This window comes from Lissotriton vulgaris, chromosome 5 (assembly GCF_964263255.1).
Source record: "Lissotriton vulgaris chromosome 5, aLisVul1.2, whole genome shotgun sequence".
In the NCBI taxonomy this organism is placed as follows: Eukaryota; Metazoa; Chordata; class Amphibia; order Caudata; family Salamandridae; genus Lissotriton; species Lissotriton vulgaris.
Genome location: NC_141693.1, coordinates 370,329,408 through 370,351,378, shown reverse-complemented (window position 1 = coordinate 370,351,378; position 21,971 = coordinate 370,329,408). Strand labels below are relative to the sequence as shown.

At 45.9% G+C, this 21,971-nt stretch overlaps 1 protein-coding gene across 14 annotated transcripts in view; it reads left to right on the top strand.

Annotated features, from left to right (window-relative positions):
- UBR4 (ubiquitin protein ligase E3 component n-recognin 4) overlaps positions 1 to 21,971 on the top strand; it is a 1,723,360-nt gene that overhangs the window by 1,136,937 nt on the left and 564,452 nt on the right. For all 14 annotated transcript variants that reach the window (XM_086921716.1, XM_086921718.1, XM_086921717.1 and 11 more), the window contains 2 exons: positions 12,916 to 13,065; positions 13,315 to 13,542. In XM_086921716.1, coding sequence (XP_086777842.1) covers positions 12,916 to 13,065; positions 13,315 to 13,542 — 378 coding nt within the window. The remainder of the gene's footprint in view (positions 1 to 12,915; positions 13,066 to 13,314; positions 13,543 to 21,971) is intronic.

Sequence of the window (21,971 nt, the reverse complement as noted above, 5' to 3'; positions counted from 1 at the left end):
GCTGATGAGTGTTTTGCCCGCTGACTGTGGTAGGTAAGGAAGTAGTTTTTTTTTTTTTTTTTTAGGGTGTAGAAGGCAGATGATACAACAGCATTGGCGTGATGGATGAAAGTTAGCTTATTGTCAAAAATGACTCCGAGATTTCGGACCTTGACCACTGGTTGGGGGGGGCCCATCTGAGGTGGCCACCATTGAGGGGACCATGCTGGGTGCAAGCTCCCGAATGTCATCACCTCCGTTTTGTCAGAGTTAAGTTTGAGGCAGTTTGATGACATCCAGGAGCTTATCGCCTTCATTCCCTCTTGGAAGTTGGCGGCGATAGATGCTCCGTTGTTGTGCACCGATAATACTAATTGGGTATCGTCGGCGTACGTTGTAAGGGCGATTCCATAAGATTTTATCACCCTCGCTAAGTCCGATACATAAATATTAAAAAGCGTCAGACTTAGCGAGGAGCCCTGTGGAACACCGCATGGGAGGGAGAAGGTCTGGGAGGTGAAATTGCCCATCTTGACAGTCTGGGGGCGATTGGCTAGGAAAGAGGCGATCAGGTCTTTTGCTTTGCCTCTAATTCCTAGAGCTGAGACACGGTTGATCAGAGTGACATGATCGACCATGTCAAATGCCGCGGAAAGGTCTAGGAGTATTAGGACTGCCGCTCCTCCCATGTCCATTGTTGTTCGAATTTCATCCGCGGCCTTTAGCAGTGCTGTCTCCGTCCCATGTCCCTGTCTGAAGCCAAACTGAGTGTCATCAAGTAGATTGTTGTCATTGATGAATTTCGAAAGTTGAATGTTCATAGTTTTTTCGAAGAGCTTGGCTGGGAAGGGGAGACATGCAATGGGTCTGTAACTGGCGGGGAGAAGAGGGTCCAGGGTTGGCTTTTTTAGAAGAGGCTTAATGATAGCCTCCTTCCAAACTGAGGGATATATGCCTGTTGAAAACATGGCATTGCAGATAGTGGACAATGCGGGAGAGATTGCTTCTGGTATAAGGTTCAGGATAGCAGGGGGACATGGGTCAAGGGGGGATCCGGATTTAGTACTGGTTATCAGGCGTTGAATATGCTCCTGGTCAATGGTGTCGAAAGCTGATAGAATGGGCGGATTATTGATGGGGAGTGCCGCAGGCGAGGATGAAGGGGAGGAATGCGAGAAGGTAAGGAAAATGGAACTAACTTTTTCCTCAAAGAAACTGGCCAGAGCATCAGCTAGAGACTGAGAACCTTCTAGGCGCGGGGCAGGGGGGTTGGACAAAGTAGTAACCACACGAAATAGTTCTCCAGCTGAATTTTTCGCCTGATCGATTTGGGAAGTATAGTAGAGACTTTTTTCAGCAACTATTAGTCTTTTATAGATGGAAAGGGCGTTTTTGTAGGTCGTTTTGTCTGCAGAGCTGTAATTGTGACGCCACTGCCTTTCAAGGTTCCTGCAGTATTGTCTCTGAGTCCGGAGGGCTTCAGTGAACCATGGAGCTGAAGGTATTTTCCTGTTTCTATGGGAGGATTTGATCGGGCTAGTATTTTACAGGCCATATCAAGGTTCGTCAAATAATTGGAGGACGCTATAATGGGGTCCTGCTCACAGGGAATATGGATTTCCTGCATCATCTCTGCTAACTGAGCTATGTTGATGTTTTTCCAATCTCTATAGGAAGATTGAGAGGGGACAGTGGGAGTAGATTTGGTAGGGTTTGTTTCAACAGTGAAACCAATTGCTGCATGGTCTGTCCAAATGAGGGGGATAATTTGGGTGACCGTTACAAGTGGACTGTTGGTGAATATACCATCTAATGTGTGGCCTGCCTGGTGCGTGGGAGAGGTTATCAGTTGCATCAGGCCGGCAGCTGATAGGTCTGAGAGTAGCTGGGTAGTATCGTGGTTGTTGGTGACTTCTAGGTGAAAATTAAAGTCACCTAGTATGGTAAAGTGTGGGGAGTCTGCAGATGCTTCGATTAAATTGCCTATATTGGCAAGAAATTTGGCTCTTGAGCCAGGAGGGCGGTAGATTAGCATGCCCTTGAAGGATGATTTGGCCGAGAGGCCTAGTGTAAAAATGAGAGACTCATATTCATATTCATAAGTCACTGGAAGCATAGGAAGCTCCCAGGCTGCATTGCAAACACACAGTCTAAAAAGACTGAAAAGCTAACCTGTAGCTAAATAGCAATAAACTGACACCGTGCCTTTAAGGCACTCATGACCCCCTGTATCCCATCATGCCCTAGGGGTGACAGTTAGGTCAGTTGTTCTTTCCGGCTCCTTCAGGAAGGATCCTGGTTACACAGTTCCACTAATTTCTGTTTTCTGACAGAAAATTACTTCACTTTGAACAACTTTTTCACTTACTTTGACATTTTACATCTAGTCAAGTAAGGAACTGCCTTTTTCAGTCAGTTTGCTGGGCTTTTTCAGTGAAAATGCCTTCACTTTTTGATAAGTGTCCTTCTTGTGGTAACAAGAAAGCAAAATCAGACAACCACGATGTTTGTATTCTGTGTCTGCCTGAAGAACATGATCCAGGCACCTGTCCTCACTGCGAGCACCTGTCAGGAAGAACTCTCAAAGACAGGGAGAGAATTCGCATCTATGGCCTGGCTCATAGGTCATCCAGAGGAAGGTCTCCGGGGAAGAAGGGTTCCAAGAAGACTAAAACACCTTCAAAACACAAGTCTTCCATCCCTTCAGCCTCAGCGTCAGGCTTGGCGCTGAGGAAAGAACCACCGGTGGATCGTTTGGCGTCAGAAAGGCCGTCGACGGCGGGCTCGCAGTCAAAAAGAAGAACAGGTACGTCGATGTCGAAGGATCCAATTCCGTCGTCGAGATCCCCTCCGCCGTCGTCAACCGGGCGACGATCGGCGTGGAGAGATGTTACTCCGCCGCCGTCAACCAGGCGACGATCGGCGTCGAGGGAGGTTACTCCTCCGCTGTCGTCATCCAGGCGACGACCGGCGTCGAGAAGTGTGACCCCTCCGCCGCCGTCCAAAAAGCGGCGTTCGCCGTCGAGGACCAATACCCCTCCGCCGTCGACAGTACATCGTCGATCGGCGTCGAGGACGCAGTCTGTCAGTGCCTCGTCGACGTTCGGCGTCGAGGGTGCCCAATACCCCTCCGCCGTCGTCGCACAGGCACTCGACGTCGAGACATAACTCAGTCGACCGCCGGTCATCGCCATTCGACGTCGAGGCTGAGAGCTCCGTCGACGACTGGACATCGTCGTTCGACATCGAGAGAAGCCTCCGTCGACGGCCGGGCATCGCCGTTCGACGTCGAGGCAGAGAGCTCCGTCGACGGCCGGTCATCACCATTCGACGTCGAGACAGAGGACTCCGTCGACGGCTGCTCATCGCCACTCGACGTCGAGAGACCATAGATCCTCACATACATTTGCGGTCGAGATTGTTTGACCCGCCGACTCCTCGAAGGCGTTCGACGGCGAGGGAAGAACGCTCGACGTCGAGGCATTCAGATGCGATCATGGTAACGGAGTCTGCTTCCCGTCATTCCTCTTCACGGTCCCCTGGCTCCTCGACTAAACCTTCAAGGTCCAGAAGTCCTGTGCACAGATCTCCTGAGCGTGGGCCAGATCCTTCGGCCGAGCAAGTCAGACTGTCACCTAGATGGTACAAGTCTTTGGACCATTGGCAAAATTCTGGGGCTACCAAACGTATGCAAGAATATGCCAGCCCACAACACAGGTCTCCTCTTCAGAATCTGGTAGAGGAGATGGACAAGTGTAGTCCTCCCAGGCGCAAATCACCTGTGAGAACACCAACCAGATCTCCCAGAAGATCCGGATCTCCCAGAAGAAGACCTCGTCAGAAGATCGGATCAGGTCTCGCTCTCCTAGACGGGAGGAGCGTTCGAAAAGATTGCAGGAGCGGAGACACAGTGCTCACCGTAGACGTCGACGAACTCAGTCTACTTCATCTACCTCTTCTACCAGGTCGTCCAAGAGGGACTACTCCCCTACGTTGACGGACAGTCCTACGTCCAGATCCTCCCCAGTGGATGACATTGGCACGTATCTGGATGTCCTACAAAGAGGAGCACTGAAACTGAACATTGAAATGTCTGTCCCTCAAGTAACAACGACAGTCATTTTTGAGACTTTACACAAGAAAGCCATATCCCGTCCTCTGCTACCTTTAGTCCCTGGGATTATGGATCCTGTCAAAGAGGTTTTCCTAACTACAGTGGCTATCAGAGCGGTGCCAGCCCGCATTCAGGAGAAATACAAACCGGCATCTTCTGACCCGGTTTTTGTAAAATCTGACCCTCCAGCAGACTCTGTAATTGTGGCAGCGGCGAGGAAGACGCACGCAGTCGCTGGTTCCTCTTTAGTCCCACCAGACAAGGACAGCAAATCTCAAGACTCCTGGAGTCGCAAGGTTTGCAACTCAGCGGCTTCCACTCCTAAGGTTTCTAGTGCGGCTGCGCTTCTAGGTCGATACAACAGGGCCTTATGGGACTCCATGGAAAGGTTCAAATCCAAACTGCCAAAGGAGGACCAGCAGGATTTTGAAGAGACTGTGACAGAAGGATCTCCGGTGGCGAATCAGATGATAAGCACGGCTGCGGATGGTGCAGTGCTTGCGGCGCATTCCTATTCACATGGGGTTTGTGCCAGAAGGTCGGCCTGGTTGCGCCTTACAGGTCTGAAGCCGGAGGCTCAGCATCGCATCCTTAATCTCCCCTTTTCGGGTTCCGCTCTCTTCGGGGAACATGCTGATAAAGAGATGACTCGAATGAAGACGGAACTAAATACTGTGAAAACGGTGTGTTTGGAGAAGAAATAAGAATTCAAGCGCCGCTTCAAGACCAACAGGGGGAGAGGGGCTCAACGGAGGGTTCAAACCCCTCAGTGGTCCCAAAGTAAGAACCAGGGGAAACCCCAGTTTCGAGGCAAGCCCAGCAGAGGTAGAGGAGGTCACCAACAATCCTCTAACACCACAAGAGGAGGAAAGGCCTGAGCAGTGGCTTCCTCTGGCGCCGTTACCCACTCCAGTGGGAGGAAGTGCTTCACAACACCTGGCAGAGTGGGTCAGCATCACAAAGGATCAGTGGGTGCTGAATATACTGCGCAATCGATACAAGCTACTTTTCCGTGCGCCTCCGAAGAGCATTCCTCCAAAGAGCTCTTGCCCTCACCAGCTAAGCTTGCTACGAAGAGAGGTGAAAGTCCTATTGCAAAAAAGAGTGATAGAGGAGGTTCCTCCCGCTCTAAGAGGAAAGGGAGTTTACTCCAGATACTTCCTTGTCCCCATAAAAGATCAAAAGGACAAGTTCAGACCAATACTCGATCTACGACTATTAAACAAAGTCATCGTCAAAGAAAAGTTCCGCATGTTAGCGCTTCACCAAATATGTCCACATCTTCAAGCCGGAGATTGGTTGTGTTCGGTGGATCTGCAAGATGCGTACTTTCACATCCCAATTGCTCAACAACATCGCAAGTACTTGAGGTTTGTCGTAGGGAACAAGCACTACCAGTACAAGGTGTTACCCTTCGGTCTCAAGTCCGCACCACAAGTGTGGCTCAGGGGTTAGAGGCGGCAGACCTGGAAGCTGAGATCGGTCCTGGACCAGGGTTCAATCCCCCGCCTCGGCGGGTCTTGGGCTAAAAATTCCATGGACTCGATAATTCTCGCTCCGGTGCCTTCTCGACTCACGGGTTCACACTCTGAGACTCTGGGCAATAGCTTGCTTAATCTCCACAATGGCCCCTCGCGGCGGGATGCCTGACTTTCACCTTGTGGATACCCGCTGGGGCTATCACACAGGGGAATATCAGGACGGGTTCCCTAAGCAAGCGCCGGGACACCCACTGCGGGTAGCTGTGCGCTATATAAGCTCAACTACATTTACATTTACATTCACCAAATGCATGGCAGTGGTGGCGGCTTTTCTTCACAAAAAGGGTCTCTTCATTTACCCATACCTGGACGACTGGCTCCTAAAAGGCCCATCTCCGGTACAGGTAGCGCACGATCTACAACTGTGCCTGCACCAGCTACACAGGCTCGGCCTCCATGTGAACCTGGAAAAGTCAGTCCAGCGGCCTACACAGTCCATCCACTACCTAGGATCCGTTCTGGACACAAGCTTGGGAAAAGCGTTTCCTTCGGAGGAGAGACTTTTTTCGATGAGTCAGAAATGTGGGATTCTGCTAGAGTCTCGGCTTCCAACAGCCCGACAAGTAGCATCCCTGCTGGGTTCCATGGCGTCCTGCATTTTTCTCATCCCAAACGCCAGGCTGAGAATGCGTCCTCTACAACAGGCTCTGGTGGACCAGTGGGACCAAGCGACAGGACGCTGGGAAGATCGTATCACTCTTCCCAGGCAACGAAAGATGCCATCAAATGGTGAACTCGGACAAAGAATGTACTGGTGTGGGTACCGTTTCACCAACCCTTTCCTTCCCAGTCTATAGTGACGGATGCCTCCCTGCAAGGCTGGGGAGCACACATGGGTCTGCATCAAATTCAAGGCCAGTGGTCTGCGCAGGAGCAGACATACCACATCAACATGCTGGAAGTCAGAGCGGTATTCCTAGCTCTCAAAGCTTTCTTTCCAGCGATCGAGTCCAACTCAGTCCTAGTTCAGACGGACAATATGACCACCATGTTCTATCTGAACAAACAAGGAGGCACACGATCTCGCCCACTCTCTCGAGAGGCTCAGACAATCTGGCATTGGCTTTTCTCTTGAGACCTTACAGTGGTGGCAGTGCACCTTCCGGGCGAGTTGAACGTCGAAGCAGACACACTCAGCAGGCACTTCGAAGATCAGCCAGACGGGTGCTAAACGACGAAGTAGTAGAAGAGCTTTTTCGTTGCTGGGGTCGTCCATCCATAGACTTGTTTGCAGACGACGAAAACGCCAAATGCCACGCCTTCGCGTCCAGGTTCCACCAGCCAGGAACGCAGGGGAATGCTCTACTGATGGATTGGTCAGGGACATTCGCATACTAGTTTCCTCCCTTGGCTCTGATTCCGAGAGTAGTTTCCAAGCTCCTCAGGTCGAACATGGAAATGATCCTGATAGCTCCGGATTGGCCGCGGCAGTGGTGGTACCCGGACCTTCTACATCTGTCTGTGTCCACACAAACGACTCCCTTGCAGGCCGAACCTGTTGAGCAAGATGAACGGGAGGATAATGCATCCCAACCTCCCATCATTGAACCTAACAGCATGGCTCCTGAGGTCCTGCAATATGGACATTTGAACTTGCCTCCCGAATGCATGAACATTTTAAAGGAGGCTAAGAGACCTTCTACGAGAGCGTCCTATGCGTTCAAGTGGAAAAGGTTTTACTTGTGGTGTAGGGAACATCACTTAGATCCGACTAAAGGGCAGGAGGACGTCATCTTGCCATACCTCCTTTCCCTGGCAACTGCTGGTTTGAAGTACACTTCTATTAGAGTGCATTTGTCAGCCATTGTAGCATACAGAAAATCACCTGATCAGATTTCTTTCTTTCAGGTTCCAGTGGTTAAAGACTTCCTCCAGGGGTTGAAAAAAGTGTATCCCCCTGTGCAAAATCCTTCTCCTCCATGGGAATTAAACCTGGTTCTATCCAGGTTAATGTCACCTCCTTTCGAGCCCATCCACAAGGCCTCCTTGCAACATCTCTCTTGGAAGGCAGCCTTTTTGGTGGCGATTACCTCTGCACGCAGAGTAAGCGAGATACAAGCGCTCTGTGCGAAGGAACCATATACTGTTTTCCACCACAACAGAGTAGTCCTAAGGGCTCATCCATCTTTCTTGTTTAAAGTCATTTCTGATTTTCATATAAATCAGTCCATTTCCCTCCCTTCGTTTTTTCCAAATCCTACGACCCCAGCCGAGCGGTCACTTCACTCCTTAGATCTTAAGAGAGTGCTCAAGTTTTATTTGGAAAAGACTAAAGAGATTAGGAAAACGAATCAATTGTTTGTGAACTATGGTTCAATGAGGACAGGTTTTCCAGCGGCCAAGAGGCCCATCTCCAGATGGATTGTCTCTTGCATTAAATTGGCCTATCAGCTTGCAGGCAAGCCTTTGTTGGTGTCACCCAAAGCGCATTCCACTAGAGGGAAAGCCGCTACAGTAGCTTTCTTGCACGACATTCCAATGTCAGAAATATGCAAGGCTGCAACCTGGAAATCGGTTCATACCTTTACAAGGCATTACTGTCTCGAATCTGATTCCATGGCCGATGCTCAAGTAGGGCAAGCCTCCTTGAGGAATCTGTTTAGGTAGTCTATAGTCTACTCAGACTTGTTGATGAGATTACGGTCTTATCATTCCTTTGCCCGCAGGGAAGAGGAGAGGCTCGCTATTCCATTCTAATGCTTATGACTATTGATGAGGATCCCCTGGAAGAGAAGGATTAGTTACTTACCTGTAATCCTAGTTCTCTTCCAGGGGTATCCTCATCAAAGTCATAAGCAACTCTCCCGCCTCCCGGGGCAAAGGATACTCTTTAATAAGGAGATATTGTTAACCTATTTGTTACTGGGTTTGTTTTTCAGTCTCCGAAAAGAACAACTGACCTAACTGTCACCCCTGGGGCATGATGGGATACAGGGGGTCATGAGTGCCTTAAAGGCACGGTGTCAGTTTATTGCTATTCAGCTACAGGTTAACTTTTCAGTCTTTTTAGACTGTGTGTTTGCAATGCAGCCTGGGAGCTTCCTTTGCTTCCAGTGACTTATGAGAATTTCTACTGCTTTCTGAGCATTAAAACAGTTTCTAAACAATCTTTGGTCTTGTTTCTCATGTTTCTAATGCTTTTTATTCATGTATGGTGGAAATTCTTCACAGCATATTTCAGCTCTGTTGTTATTTGGCTGCTATTGCATGTTTTTATATATATATATATATTATTTATATATATGTGTATATATATATATATGTGGGGCACATATAATATAGTGTTTCCGGGGTCCCGCACATGGGCGGGAATATTCTAATGCTTATGACTTTGATGAGGATACCCCTGTAAGAGAGCTAGGATTACAGGTAAGTAACTAATCCATCGTCACTAACACCTCCATTCGTGGTGCTCTGGACGCAGCAGATACAGCCTCCAGAGCCGTCAACACAAGTGTACTTGTGTGTAGACATGCTTGGCTATGCATTTCAGGTTTTAAACCAGAAGGCAAACTTCAATTTTAAAAGCAGCCATTTGACGAGGAACACTGATTTGAACCTAATGTAGATTCATCACTCAAAGATGAAGAAAGACTAAGATACAGCCAAATCTATGGGAGCCTTGCAAACTCAAGATCCCAGACGTTCTTTTTGTCGCTCTTTCTACAAAGGCACCTCCATAGGCTCCTCCTCTGACAACCCTTCCACCTCTTACAAGACTCCCACCCAGTCTACATTCACCAGAGGTTACCAAAGAGAAAGCTGCAGAGGCAATAACAACAAAGGTAGGGGCAAGACCAACAACACCCGATCTGCCTCCACCCCTACCCAATGACTTCCCTCCACTCCCCCCGGACCATTCCACTCTGTTCGGGGGGAGAATACAAGAGTTCCTTCCTGTCTGGAGCAACATCACCACAGACAAGTGGATGAGACAAATCATTCAAACAGGTTACTGTCTAGAACTCATTTCTACCCCCACATACATACCACCCAGGCAGTGCCCAATGTCCCTAGAATACTTATCACTGTTAAAACAGGGGGTTATCTCCCTCTTGCAAAAACATGCAATAGAACCAGTGCCCCTCAATCAGCAAAACACAGTGGTTTACTCCCTGTACGTCCTCATTCCAAAGAAGGACGGTTCTCTGAGACCCATTCTGGACCTTAGACCCCTAAACCTGTACATACAATCAGACCACTTTCAGATGGTCACTCTTCAACAGGTCCTCCCTTTACTCACACAAGGTGATTTCATTGCCACTCTAGATCTCAGGGACGCCTACTTTCATATTCCCATTCACACCTCTCACAGGAAATATCTCAGGTTTGTAGTGGACGGTCAGCAGTATCAATTCAAGGTTCTCCCATTCGGAGTCACCACAGCACCCAGAGTCTTCACCAAGTGTCTAGCAGTAGTGGCGGCTCATCTAAGAAGGCAGCATATTCATGCCTACCCCTACCGAGATGACTAGTTTATAAAAGCCAAGTCATACAACCAGTGTGTACACCACACTCATGCCACAATCCAACTGCTACATGATTTAGGGTTTACCATAAACCACCCAAAGTCTCATCTACAACAGTCCGAAATAAAATAATACCTCGGGGCTACAATAAATACCTCAAAGGCACTTGCATATCCCAGTCCAGCCGGGATAGCAAGCATACAAAGCCTTGTCACAAAGTTTGAACCGCAACACTCTTTTCCAGCTCGAGTGTCCATGCAACTAATAGGGATGATGGCCTCTTGCATATTCATAGTACCTCACGCAAGACTCCAGATGCGTCCCCTAGAAGAATGTCTAGCACATCAGTGGAACCAAGCTCAAGGTCAGCTGACAGTTCTGGTGTTGGTGGACGGTTGCACGCATCGCTCTCTGCAGTGGTGGAATACCAGAAACCTTTCCAAGGGTCAACTGTTCGAGCCAGTTCCACAGATTGTACTAACAGCGGACGCATCGCTCGCCGGATGGGGAGCTCATCTTTTGAATCATACCATGCAGGGCATGTGGACACCCCAATAAAAGTTGCTCCACATCAATCACCTAGAGTTACTAGCCATATTCCTAGCACTTAAGTCGTTCCAGAAGCACATTCTGGGCAAAGCTGTCCTAGTCCGCACGGACAATATGACAGCAATGTATTACATACAAAAACAGGGTGGAACACACTCCCTACAACTCTCCAAACTAGCACAAAGCATATGGAGATGAGCTATTCCTCAAAACATTTTCTCCTTGCCCAACATGTTCCAGGAGCCCAGAACACTATAGCAGATCTGTTAAGTCGTCAAACGCAACAGACTCATGAGTGGGAACTTCATCTGCAAGTTCTTCAACCATTGTTCCAGTTGTGGGGGCACCCAGAGATAGATCTCTTCACCACACAAAAAAAGCCAAATGCCCAAGCTTCGCCATAAGGTATCCTCACCCATTGTCCAAAGGCAATGCAATATGGATGAATTGGTCAGGCAAATTTGCGTACGCTTTTCCGCCTCTCCCACTCATTCCGCTAGTGGTGCGCAAACTGCAGCAACACTTACTGACCCTCATCCTATTTGCTCCAACATGGGCCAGACAACCGTGGTACACCACATTACTGGAACTATCAGTAGTACCACACCAAAAACTACACCTCTCTCCACATCTCCTAACCCAGAGCCATGGAGAGATCAGACACCCAGATCCAGCACAGCTCAACCTAGCGAACTGACTCCTGAAGTCCTAGAGTTTGGTTACCATAACCTTCCCCCTGATTGCATGAATGTTGTCAAGGAAGCTAGACGCCCCACCACTAGAGCTTGCTGTGCAGCCAAGTGGAAACGATTTGTTATATACTCCAACAATAACAACTTCAACCCCTTAGATGTGTCAATCCAACACATCACAATCCAACACATCATAGGTTACCTACTACATCTCCAAAGGTCTAACCTAGCATACACATCTATTAGGTTACACCGTGCTGCTATAGCAGCCTATCACAGTACCTGCCATCAAAGCCTTTATGGAAGGACTTAAAAGAATAATTCCACCCAGGGTACCAACCTCACCTGTATGGAACTTAAATATTGTGCTCACAAGACTAATGGGTCTTCCATTCGAACCCTTGCACAAATGCGAATGGCAGTTTCTCACATGGAAAGTTGCTTTCTTAGTGGCCATCACTTCCCGTAGAAGTCAGTGAATTACAAGCACTTACTATTCAAGAACCATTTTTACAACTCCATCATAATAAAGTGGTTCTCAGGACAAACCCAAAATGTCTTCCTAAAGTTATTTCTCGCTTTCATCCTAATCAGTCTGTAGAGTTGCCAATATTCTTCTCGCAACCACAAACAGTCGCAGAAAGAGCTCTTCATACGCTAGACGTGAAAAGAGCACTCCTTTATTATATTGACAGAACAAAACCTTTTCCTAAAACTCAACAACTTTTTGTATCCTTTTCACCACCACATAAAGGCAATTCTATATCATAAGCTGGAATTGCAAGCTGGATTGTCAAATGCATACAAATTTGCTATCAAAAAGCAAAACGTACTTTATCTATTCCCCCTAAAACCCACTCTACCAGAAAAATAGGGGCTTCAATGGCTTTCTTAGGGAACATTCCCTTAGATGACATCTGCAAAGCAGCTACATGATCTACACCGCTCACATTCACAAAACACTATTGTGTAGATGTGCAATGCATAGCAACAAGCTAGTGTGGGCCAGGCTGTACTCAAAACATTATTTCGAACTACTGCAACAGATACTGGTGGTAGCCGCTAGGGTGGATTACTGCTGTACAATCTAAGCACAGTATGTGATCTGCAGCTCATATGCCTCGAACGGAAAATGCTACTTACCAGTATGCATCTGTTCTTGGCATGTAGAGCTGCAGATTCACACACGCCCACCCGGCTACCTTTATTTGTTCCAGTATTATCTTATTTAGATACAGCATACACGGGCATCATTTCTGTCTCTCACTAAACTCCATTTCCCTAACTGGCGAAAAAACAATCTGAAGATGGATCTGATGCCCATGTGTACTATGGTCCAAAGGAGTAGTCCCCTATTCCAAATACTTTTCCAGGACAAAAACTTAGTGCAAACATCCGGGCCCAACATCAGATGGCGATCTATGCACAGTGTGTGAATCTGCAGCTCTACATGCCAAGAACAGATGCATACTGGTAAGTAGTATTTTCCTTACTTAGGGTTATGTAGCAGTATTGCATCTTTATTCTTAGTTAGTGGATTTGTAATGAATCCCGCTTACTATTCTCCTCAGGGTCATGCTGCTGATGTCTTTGAAGCCTACACACAGCTGCTGACGGAGATGGTGCTGCGCTTACCTTACCAGATCAAAAAGATTGCTGATACAAACTCCCGTATTCCACCGCCTGTCTTTGACCACTCTTGGTTCTACTTTCTCTCTGAGGTAGATGTTGTTAATGTCATGTAAATAAATTGGTGAGCCTGATTGTGCAATGCAACTTTACTTAAGTAAAATATATATGTATTGTATTGTGGTGGAAGTGTTGCCAGTGATCTCACTATATCTTGCAATTTTCATTTGAGGGTCCTGTGACTCCTACCCTACTAGTGATCTTCAGTTTCTATTCTCTCGTTGGTGGCTGTCATCCTCATTAGAGATGGTAACCAAACACATCTGCTTTGATATTTCTAGTACTTGATGATACAGCAGACCCCTTTTGTTCGCCGGCAAGTTCGCAAACTCCTGCTCTTTATCTGTGGCTCAAAAGAGAAGTACCGTCAGCTACGAGACCTCCACACCTTGGATTCTCATGTTCGGGGAATCAAGAAACTTTTGGAGGAGCAGGGAATATTTCTGCGTGCTGGTGTGGTGACAGCCAGCTCTGGCTCTGCTTTGCAATATGACACTCTCATCAATCTGGTAAGAGGCGATGGAAGGGGAACCAGGACTATTAGTCCTTCCGCTTGGTCAGAGATAAGAAGAATAGTGTTTAGCGCTTTAAAGTTTGAATCTGTAAGAGTATGTTGAGAGGGATAGATGCAGAAATGCAATTAAATTACAATCAAATGAGCTATTGCCAGTAAAATTAGCTATTCTTGCGTCTTATAAGGAAAGGTTGATTTTAATAACTACTATTTGCACTTTACAAAAGGTTATTTTGGATTTGTTAATTTGCGTGCTAATGTTTTTCTCAGGTTTCAGTCCTTCTCCATGGAGACACATTTGCATGAGCTAGTTCACAGAAAATGTTTCCTTTATTTAAAGTTTGAAAATGGACAGCACTAGTAAGATAACCAGTGTTGTAGTATGTGTAAGGGCCAGACAAAAATCAGTTAAGCAATCTCTAGGTACAGTGATCATTCCCTTACTAGTAATATGAGGTGACAAAGTAGCCTGTGCTTGAAAGACCTGAATTTTGTCCTAATCCATGATCAGGTGCCTGAAATGGAACTCTCTAACATTGGGTTTTTAATGGTTGTATGCTTTTAATATCTTTTGACATCTTCTGTCAGGGAATATTAAAGTGATGTACATCTGTAAAAAGGTAAGCAATGATTCTGTGTAAAAGATTATCCTGTATGAACACTGATACATTTATGCATGCATATTTCCCTCTTTTTTTTATTTTCTGAGAGGGATGGGCTAATTGCCTTGTAAAAAAAAAAAGGTTTTTTTTTACTCTTATTGAAAATGTGCATCAAGCTGCACATCCAGTGTGGTATCTTTTTCTCTGGCATTGATTATCACAAGGCTTACCCGTTGTATTTGTGCCAGAAAAGTGTCCCAAGTATTCCTTGATAAGCAGGATTTGTGGCCAGAAGGTGAGCCCATTTAAGCCTTTTTTCTGGACTCCGGGAGGATTGATTTCACATTTAAGGGCTCTCAATCAGCTGTTCAGGTGGTAAGCCCAGCAGTCAGATGCATTAGTATTTTCCCTTTGATGGGATAGCACTCAATCACAAGACTTACATTAGCACTGTGCTATACAACATATACAATGCCGACTTGGTTGTTGTAGTCTTTCTGCTGCAGCATACCAAAGAACAGACTCTGATCACTTTCTGGTTGATCCAGCTGCCTGATATGAATACCACTAGAAGGTCTTAGGGCCACAGGCGGCGGTATCTGCTTTTTAGGTTGAACCTCACTCCCTCAATGCTTTTAGGTATTTACTACAGGTCTTGCTTAGTTTTTGTGTGGCTTAAAAACGCTGGTGCGAGTTTTAGTGCTAGTCTGTAGCTGTTCCTCAATCTGCATTCTGCAAGATGCACACGAAGAAGAGAGAAAGGAAAAGGACAAAGGCAGAATACAGTAGTATTTGATCCTCTAATTGGTACTGCTGGAGTGTGAGTCAAGGCATGTGTACTGTAGATACACATTCTTTGCACACTCCTGCCATCTAGTGTTGGGTCTCGATGTTTGCAAGTTGTTTTCCTTCGAAGAGGTCTTTTTCAGTCACATGGTAAGGTGACTCCTGTCGGTGACAGTGCGCATTGGCGTAGACTCCATTGTTACATTGTTTTCTTTCAGCCGTCTGGTTCGGTCGTGTATTGCTGCGCTCCGGTCCGACACCGGGATCCTCATGGTGCGCCACATCCTGTGCCCTTATCGGTATTGTTTAGTACGTGTTTCACTATTCTCTGTGTGTCGAAAAAATAGGGAAACACTATCTTCGGTATAGAAGACCGCATTTGCGGCCTTCGGGTCTAGCTGTGTTGGTTGCTTTCACTCTGTTTCCTAGTATCCAGTCTTCTGCCGATGGAACAGACTCTGTTTCAATTTTGTTTTCGGTGCCTCTCCAAGTACCCGCAAGCCGATCTGCATAAAGTCTTGAACTTGTGCCTCTCACCAGAGCACAAGGAAGAGGATTGTGACGCTTGTCAATCGTTCTGGTTTAAAAAGACTTTGCGGGACCGTCGGGCTCGACAAAGGGACATACAGAGGCAGAACATTGAACTCACCCCGGAAATCTTCGTAGAAGATACCGAGCATGAGGAAATAAAGGCATCCTAAGAGAAGGAGGCCTTCTCTAGCCAAGAATCTGATTCCGCACTAGAAATCAAGCAAGAGTCTGAAGATGTTCCAGTGGGACAGGGTGCCGTGAGTAACAAAGCCCCTTTGCCCCTCAAGATTTCTTCCACTAAACATAAGGCTTCTCGGCCACCACTGCCTTCTGGCCATGGTCGGCACCGAGACACTGCTTCCAACACCCTTTCTTCTGGCTCAGTCCCAAACAGAAAGTCAGGCCTTTCAGCTCGGGACCAAGCCGAGAGAAACTCGCTTCGGCACAGAAATCTTCTGCTCCAAAGGAGAAAAAGGACAAATCTAGCTCTGCTCTGAAAAACAAAAGATGCACATCATAAGCCTCCGTAACTGATCCTAGAGGTTATGCAAGAAAAGCTGGAGCCTAAGCAGAAAAAGATCACATTAATCCAGACATTGGACACATATTAGCTAAACATGTTACACCTTCTTAAAGGAACATTACTTCAGTGGATTTAAGTTCCAAACTCCCTCTAAGGAAGGACACAGCTACAAGCCCTATTCACCCTGTTCATCAGACCCCTCTGCCATCTTCACCACCACCAGGCTCAAACCGTTCAGATATCACACCACAGGGTTTCAGCGCATACACAGCCTGATATTGATTACACAGGTGATAATAGTCCACCATCTTTAGATCCATGGAATTATTATAACTCAGATCCTCCAGTGGATAATGATCCTGACTTGTATCATACAAAGCCATCACCTCTTGATGACAACACAGCATACCACAAGTTAATTTCCAGAGCAGCATCATACCATGGGGTCACACATTACATAAGGAATCCTTAGATAAGGAGTTTCTATTTGAGACCTTAGGAACATCACTTAGGACAACCCAATCTTCACCTATGTTAACAGGCATGATGGACCACGCTGATGATATTTTTAAATACCCTGTACAGGCTTGTATTCTAACACCTTCGGTTGACAAATACTAACCTCCCCTAATTCTTTCTGATTATGATTAGAGGACAGTTGCCCTTGAATTCCAATTTTGTGTCAAATGCTCTGAAAAAGGCAAGTTCCCAAACTACAGCAGATGCACCACCTCCAGACAAGGAGTTTAAACTAAGGTGCATCAGGGAAACGGGTAGCTGAACAATCCGCCAACCATTGGTGTATAGCTAATACACAAGGCCTATTTTCTAGATATGACAGGGCCCACTGGGATGAAATGGAGAAGTTACTTCAATAGCTCTCAGACAAACATAAGAAAATAGGGCAAGAATAAGTGTAGGAGGGAAAACTGAAATCTAATTCATCTGTCAGATGTGCACTAGATGCTGCTGATACTGCAACAAGAGGTATTACTACCAGCATTCTAATTGGAAGGCATTCATGTCTTAAAATCTCTGGTTTGAAACCAGAGGTTCAACAAATCATTCTTAATACCCCCTTTGATAAACCGAATCTTTTTGGACCTGAAGTAGATGTGTCACTTGAGAAAATGAAAAAAGACACAGAAATGACAAAATCAATGGGAGCCCTTCAGGCACCATCCAATAGAGGCTCCTTTCGCCGCTCATTTTACAGAGGAGGATCCAAACGTAATTCCTCTGATAAAAATGTCATCATACAAGTCAATAACAAAACCCTCTCGTCATCAAGAGGATTTTATAAAGGTGGTTATGGAGGAAACAATTTCAAGGGCAGAGGAAAAGGTACACCGACGCATGCCTCTCCATCTTTCAACAAACAGTGACTTGCTCACAATTTCGCCGACCATTTTACACTTGTCGGGGGAAGATTACAACAATTCTTTCCCATTTGGCAATCAGTAATGTCTGGCAAATGGATTTAGACATTATCCAACATGGTTACTCCCTCAAACTTACCATCAATCCACCCAATATTCCACCTCGTACTCAAAGAATCTTGCTACACCACCAACAGATCCTGAAGCAATAAGTACAAGCTCTGATAACAAAAGGAGATATAAAACCATTTCCTATGCAACAGCAAGGTTCAGGCGTTTACTGCCTTTACTTCCTAATCCCCCAAGAAAGACGGGTCCCTAAGATCAATCTTGGATCTCAGAAAATTAAACCTATACATACCGTCGGAACACTTCCATATAGTTACCTTTCAACAAGTGTTTCCACTTATACCACAAGGCGAAATTTTATGTCCACAATCGACTTAAAGGACGTATACTTCTGTATTCCTATCCACGCAGCACATCGCAAATACCTCAGATTTGTGATAGCAGGAAATCACTATCAATTTAAAGTACTCCTATTCGGAGTGACTACTGCACCCAGAGTATTTACAAAATGACTAGCAGTAGTAGCAGCTCATTTAAGAAGACAACAAATTCATATCTTCCCATATCTGGAACACACAACAAAAGTGCTTACAGTACACTCAAAATACCATACACCTTCATCAACAGGGATTTACAGCAATTCACAAAAGTCCCATCTTCAACCCTCGCAACTGAAAACATATCTGGGGGCAATGCTTAACACTCACACAGCTATTACCTCTCCCAATGCAGTCAGAATTCAAAAAATTCAAACTTTATTACTACAGTTTCAAAACAACCAATACCTAACAGTCAAAACTTTCATACAACTTTTAGGAATGATGGCATCACACATTGCAATAGTACCTCACACAAGATTACACATGCGTCCTTTACAGGAATGCTTAGCACGTCAGTGGAATCAATCACGGGGTCAATTACCAGATCTAGTGATGGTAGACAGCCACATTTGTCAATCTCTGCAATGGTGGAACACACAAAACCTATCAAAAGGGTGGTCCTTCATAGAACACATTCCACAAGTCATGCTAACAGCAGATGCATCTCTCACATGGTGGGGTGCCCAGCTCCACCATCTCACAATTCAAGGTTTATTGGACACCAAGCAAAAGAGTCTCTACATAAATTACTTGGAGCTGCTAGCTGTTTATCTAACACTAAAAGCCTTTTAGCCTCACCTCATAGAGAAATTTGTCTTAGTCTGCACAGACAATATGACAGCCATGTACTATTGCACAAAAACAGAAGGCGACACATTCTCTAAAACTGTGACGCCTCTCTGACCATTTGGCGTTAGGCAATATATCACAAAATTCATATCCTGGCAGAACACCTTCCAGGCATGCATAACCAGTTCACCAACCTCCTCAGCAGAATGCGGCAACAAGTCCACAAATGGGAACTTCATCCCCAAGTTCTCATTCCATACTTTAAAAAAAGAGAATTTCCCCACAGAGACATATTTGCCGCAGCAGAAAACTCAAAAAACCAACACTTCGCTTCCAGATTCCCACACCATCTATTCAAAGTCAATGCCCTGTGGATGGAATTGGTCAGGGATAATTACTTCTGCTTTTCCGCCTCTCACCTCTCCTTCTATTTCAGGTTCGGAAATTCAGTCAGCCATCACACACTAATTTTTGTGGCTCCCACATGGGCTTGTCGAACGTGGTTCACCACACAACTAGAACTATCCATGGTTCCAAACTAAAAGTTACCCATTGCTTCCAACCTTCTCAACCTTCTTTTATGGAAGGTCTTAAAAGAATAATACCACCCAGGGTACCACGTGCACCTATCTGGAACCTTAACGTTGTCCTCACAAGGCTTATGGGTCCACCTTTTGAGCCTTACACAATTGTTCATTATCATTTCTGTCATGGAAGGTTGCCTTTCTAATACTATCACTTCATTGAGACGTGTTGGTGAGTTACAGGCATTAACCGTAGAAGAACCCTTCTTAGAACTTCATAAAGATAGTGGTTCTTCGTACAAATCCTAAATTCCTTCCAAAAGTAGGTTCTGCTTTTCATATTAACCAATCAGTTTAGCTACTGGTGGTCTTCCGTCAACCTGATTCAGTTGCAGAAAGAGGTTTAGACACATTAGATGTTAAAAGAGCACTAATATACAATGTTGATAGAACAAAAGATTTTCCCAAAATGTTGCATTTGCTCCACCTCATAAAGGAAATCCTATCTCAAAAGCCAGTATTCCTAGTTGGATTGTTAAATGTATTCAAACTTGTTACATTAAAGCTAAAAGAACTTTAGCTATGCCTCCTAGAGCACATTCTATGACCAAAATAAGAGCATCTATGGCCTTTTTAGGCAACATTCCCATTGCTGACATATTTAGGGGAGCTACGTGGTCTACGCCGCACACATTAACAAAACATTATTGTATGGATGTATTGGCACGTCAACAAGCTATTGGGCAAGCAGTGGTTAAAACACCTTTTCAAACACCTGCGAAACCCACTAGTTAGCCACCGCAATGGGAGAATACTGCTATACAATCTATGCACAGCATATGTATCTACAGCACACATGCTTTGAACGGATTATGTTATTTACCCTGTAAGCATCTGTTGTTTTCATGTAGAGCTGTAGATTCACATGCACCTTCCATCCTCCCCAGATACTTTTGGTTGTTGCAGTTCTTATTATTGACATTACATACGCATGGGCAACTCTCTACTGCACTTACTCCATTCTCACCCTCTTGTGGGAAAAAATTCTAATAATGGAGTCGATGCCCATGCGCACTATCACTGAAAGGAGGAGTCACCTTAACTCATGACTGGAAAAGACTCCTTCGAAGGAAAACGACTTGCAAACATCCGGACCCAACCCTAGATGGCAGGTGTATGCAAAGCATTTGAATCTACAGTTCCACATGCCAAGAACAGATGCTTACAAGTAACATAATCCTTTCCAACCGATGGACGATGCTTAATTTCAAGCAGTGAAACAAAGTGCAATCATGAAACCTTTAGTTACACCTTATTGTGATTTCGTATGATAATATAGTTTAGTATGTAACTGCATTTTTCTTTGCCTCTGAGAAATTGTTTTTAGCTAATCATGGTTTACCTCCTACACGGTCACCTACCTTTTCACCAGATGATCAAACTCTACTGAGTATTCCTGTTCTCGTCCGACAAATCCCCAAGTTATCTTTTTGACAAAAGTTCCATTCTCCGAAAGCATCATAAGGCGAAGTCATTTTTAACGTCCCTATCCTCCGCAATTAAGAGAGATTACTCCAGTATTGGAACTTTCATAGATTCCCATTGCTTGTATCATTCCCCGTCGTCGGAATGGGAGCCTCGGTAATAATAAATATATATATATATATAGATAAATACACCATAATAGGTGTAAAAAAGGTAAAAATTTAGGCCTAGGCCTCATTATCTTTTGCAGCCTATTGCTGTCATTATGTAAAAGGACCCAAAGTCCCCTCAGCAACCAATCAGATCAGCCTCACCCTGTAGAACCTTCCTGAGAAAGCTCAGAGCCTCAGATTTTCTACCGCTTCGTTGGTGACAGGGAGTCTCCTTAGAGTTCTGCTCTAACTTCAACTTGAGGTACTGTTTAAACAGTTTTCTTTAAGGATTTCTTTCAGCTTTAGTCATGGCTGATAAGGAAAAGAAGAGCCTTTTCAGGTCTTGTGCCACTTGTGGCAAAAAACGACTTTATACAGAGGATCAACATCAAGACTGTATTTACTGTCTATACCCAGACCACAATGTCGATAAGTGTAGTATATGCAGGAGAATGTCTGTTAAAACCCTCCGTGATCGTGAAGGACGGCTACTTCTGTGGCTCAGGAAGTTGGAAAGGAGGGAGGAAGTAGTGTCTGGTGATGAGGAAGATGCCAGATCAACATCGTCAAAGACTTCTTTGAAGAGGGGCGGATCGTCTGTGGACACTTCAACTGTACCCCCCTTAAAGGCTGTGCGTGTGACCTCTGATAGGTCTGGCAAGCCAGGGCCTATCGAATCTCCTCACGTGAGTGTAAAGGAGAGGGAAAGGCAGGCACTGCAGGTGCAAAAGGCTAAACCTGAGGAGAGCTCGGCTGGGCCTTCCCACCAGGTTAAAGTAGCCAAGTCCGTCAAAAAACCGACTGTAGAGGCCTCTACAGGGGTCAAAAAGGACTCTAAAGCATCTGAGGTGATTTTGTCTCCTCAGTCGTCGACGAGCCACCCAACGACGACGAGGACGACGACGAGAGCGTCGACGAGGACCTCGATGTCGATTCCGTCGACGAAGACCGGTTCGACGACGGCGTCGTCGACGATGACCACGTCGACGGTTACCACCACGTCGACGAAGACCATCCCGTCGACGATGACTATTCCGTCGACTGTGGCAATTTCGATGACGACGATCCCGTCGACGAGGACGACGAGCCCGTCGACGACGACAGCTCCGTCGACGAGCCCGTCGACGATGGACCCGTCGACGATGACAGTTCCGTCGACGACCCCGTTGACGGTGGACCCGGCGACGATGATGGTTCCGTCGAC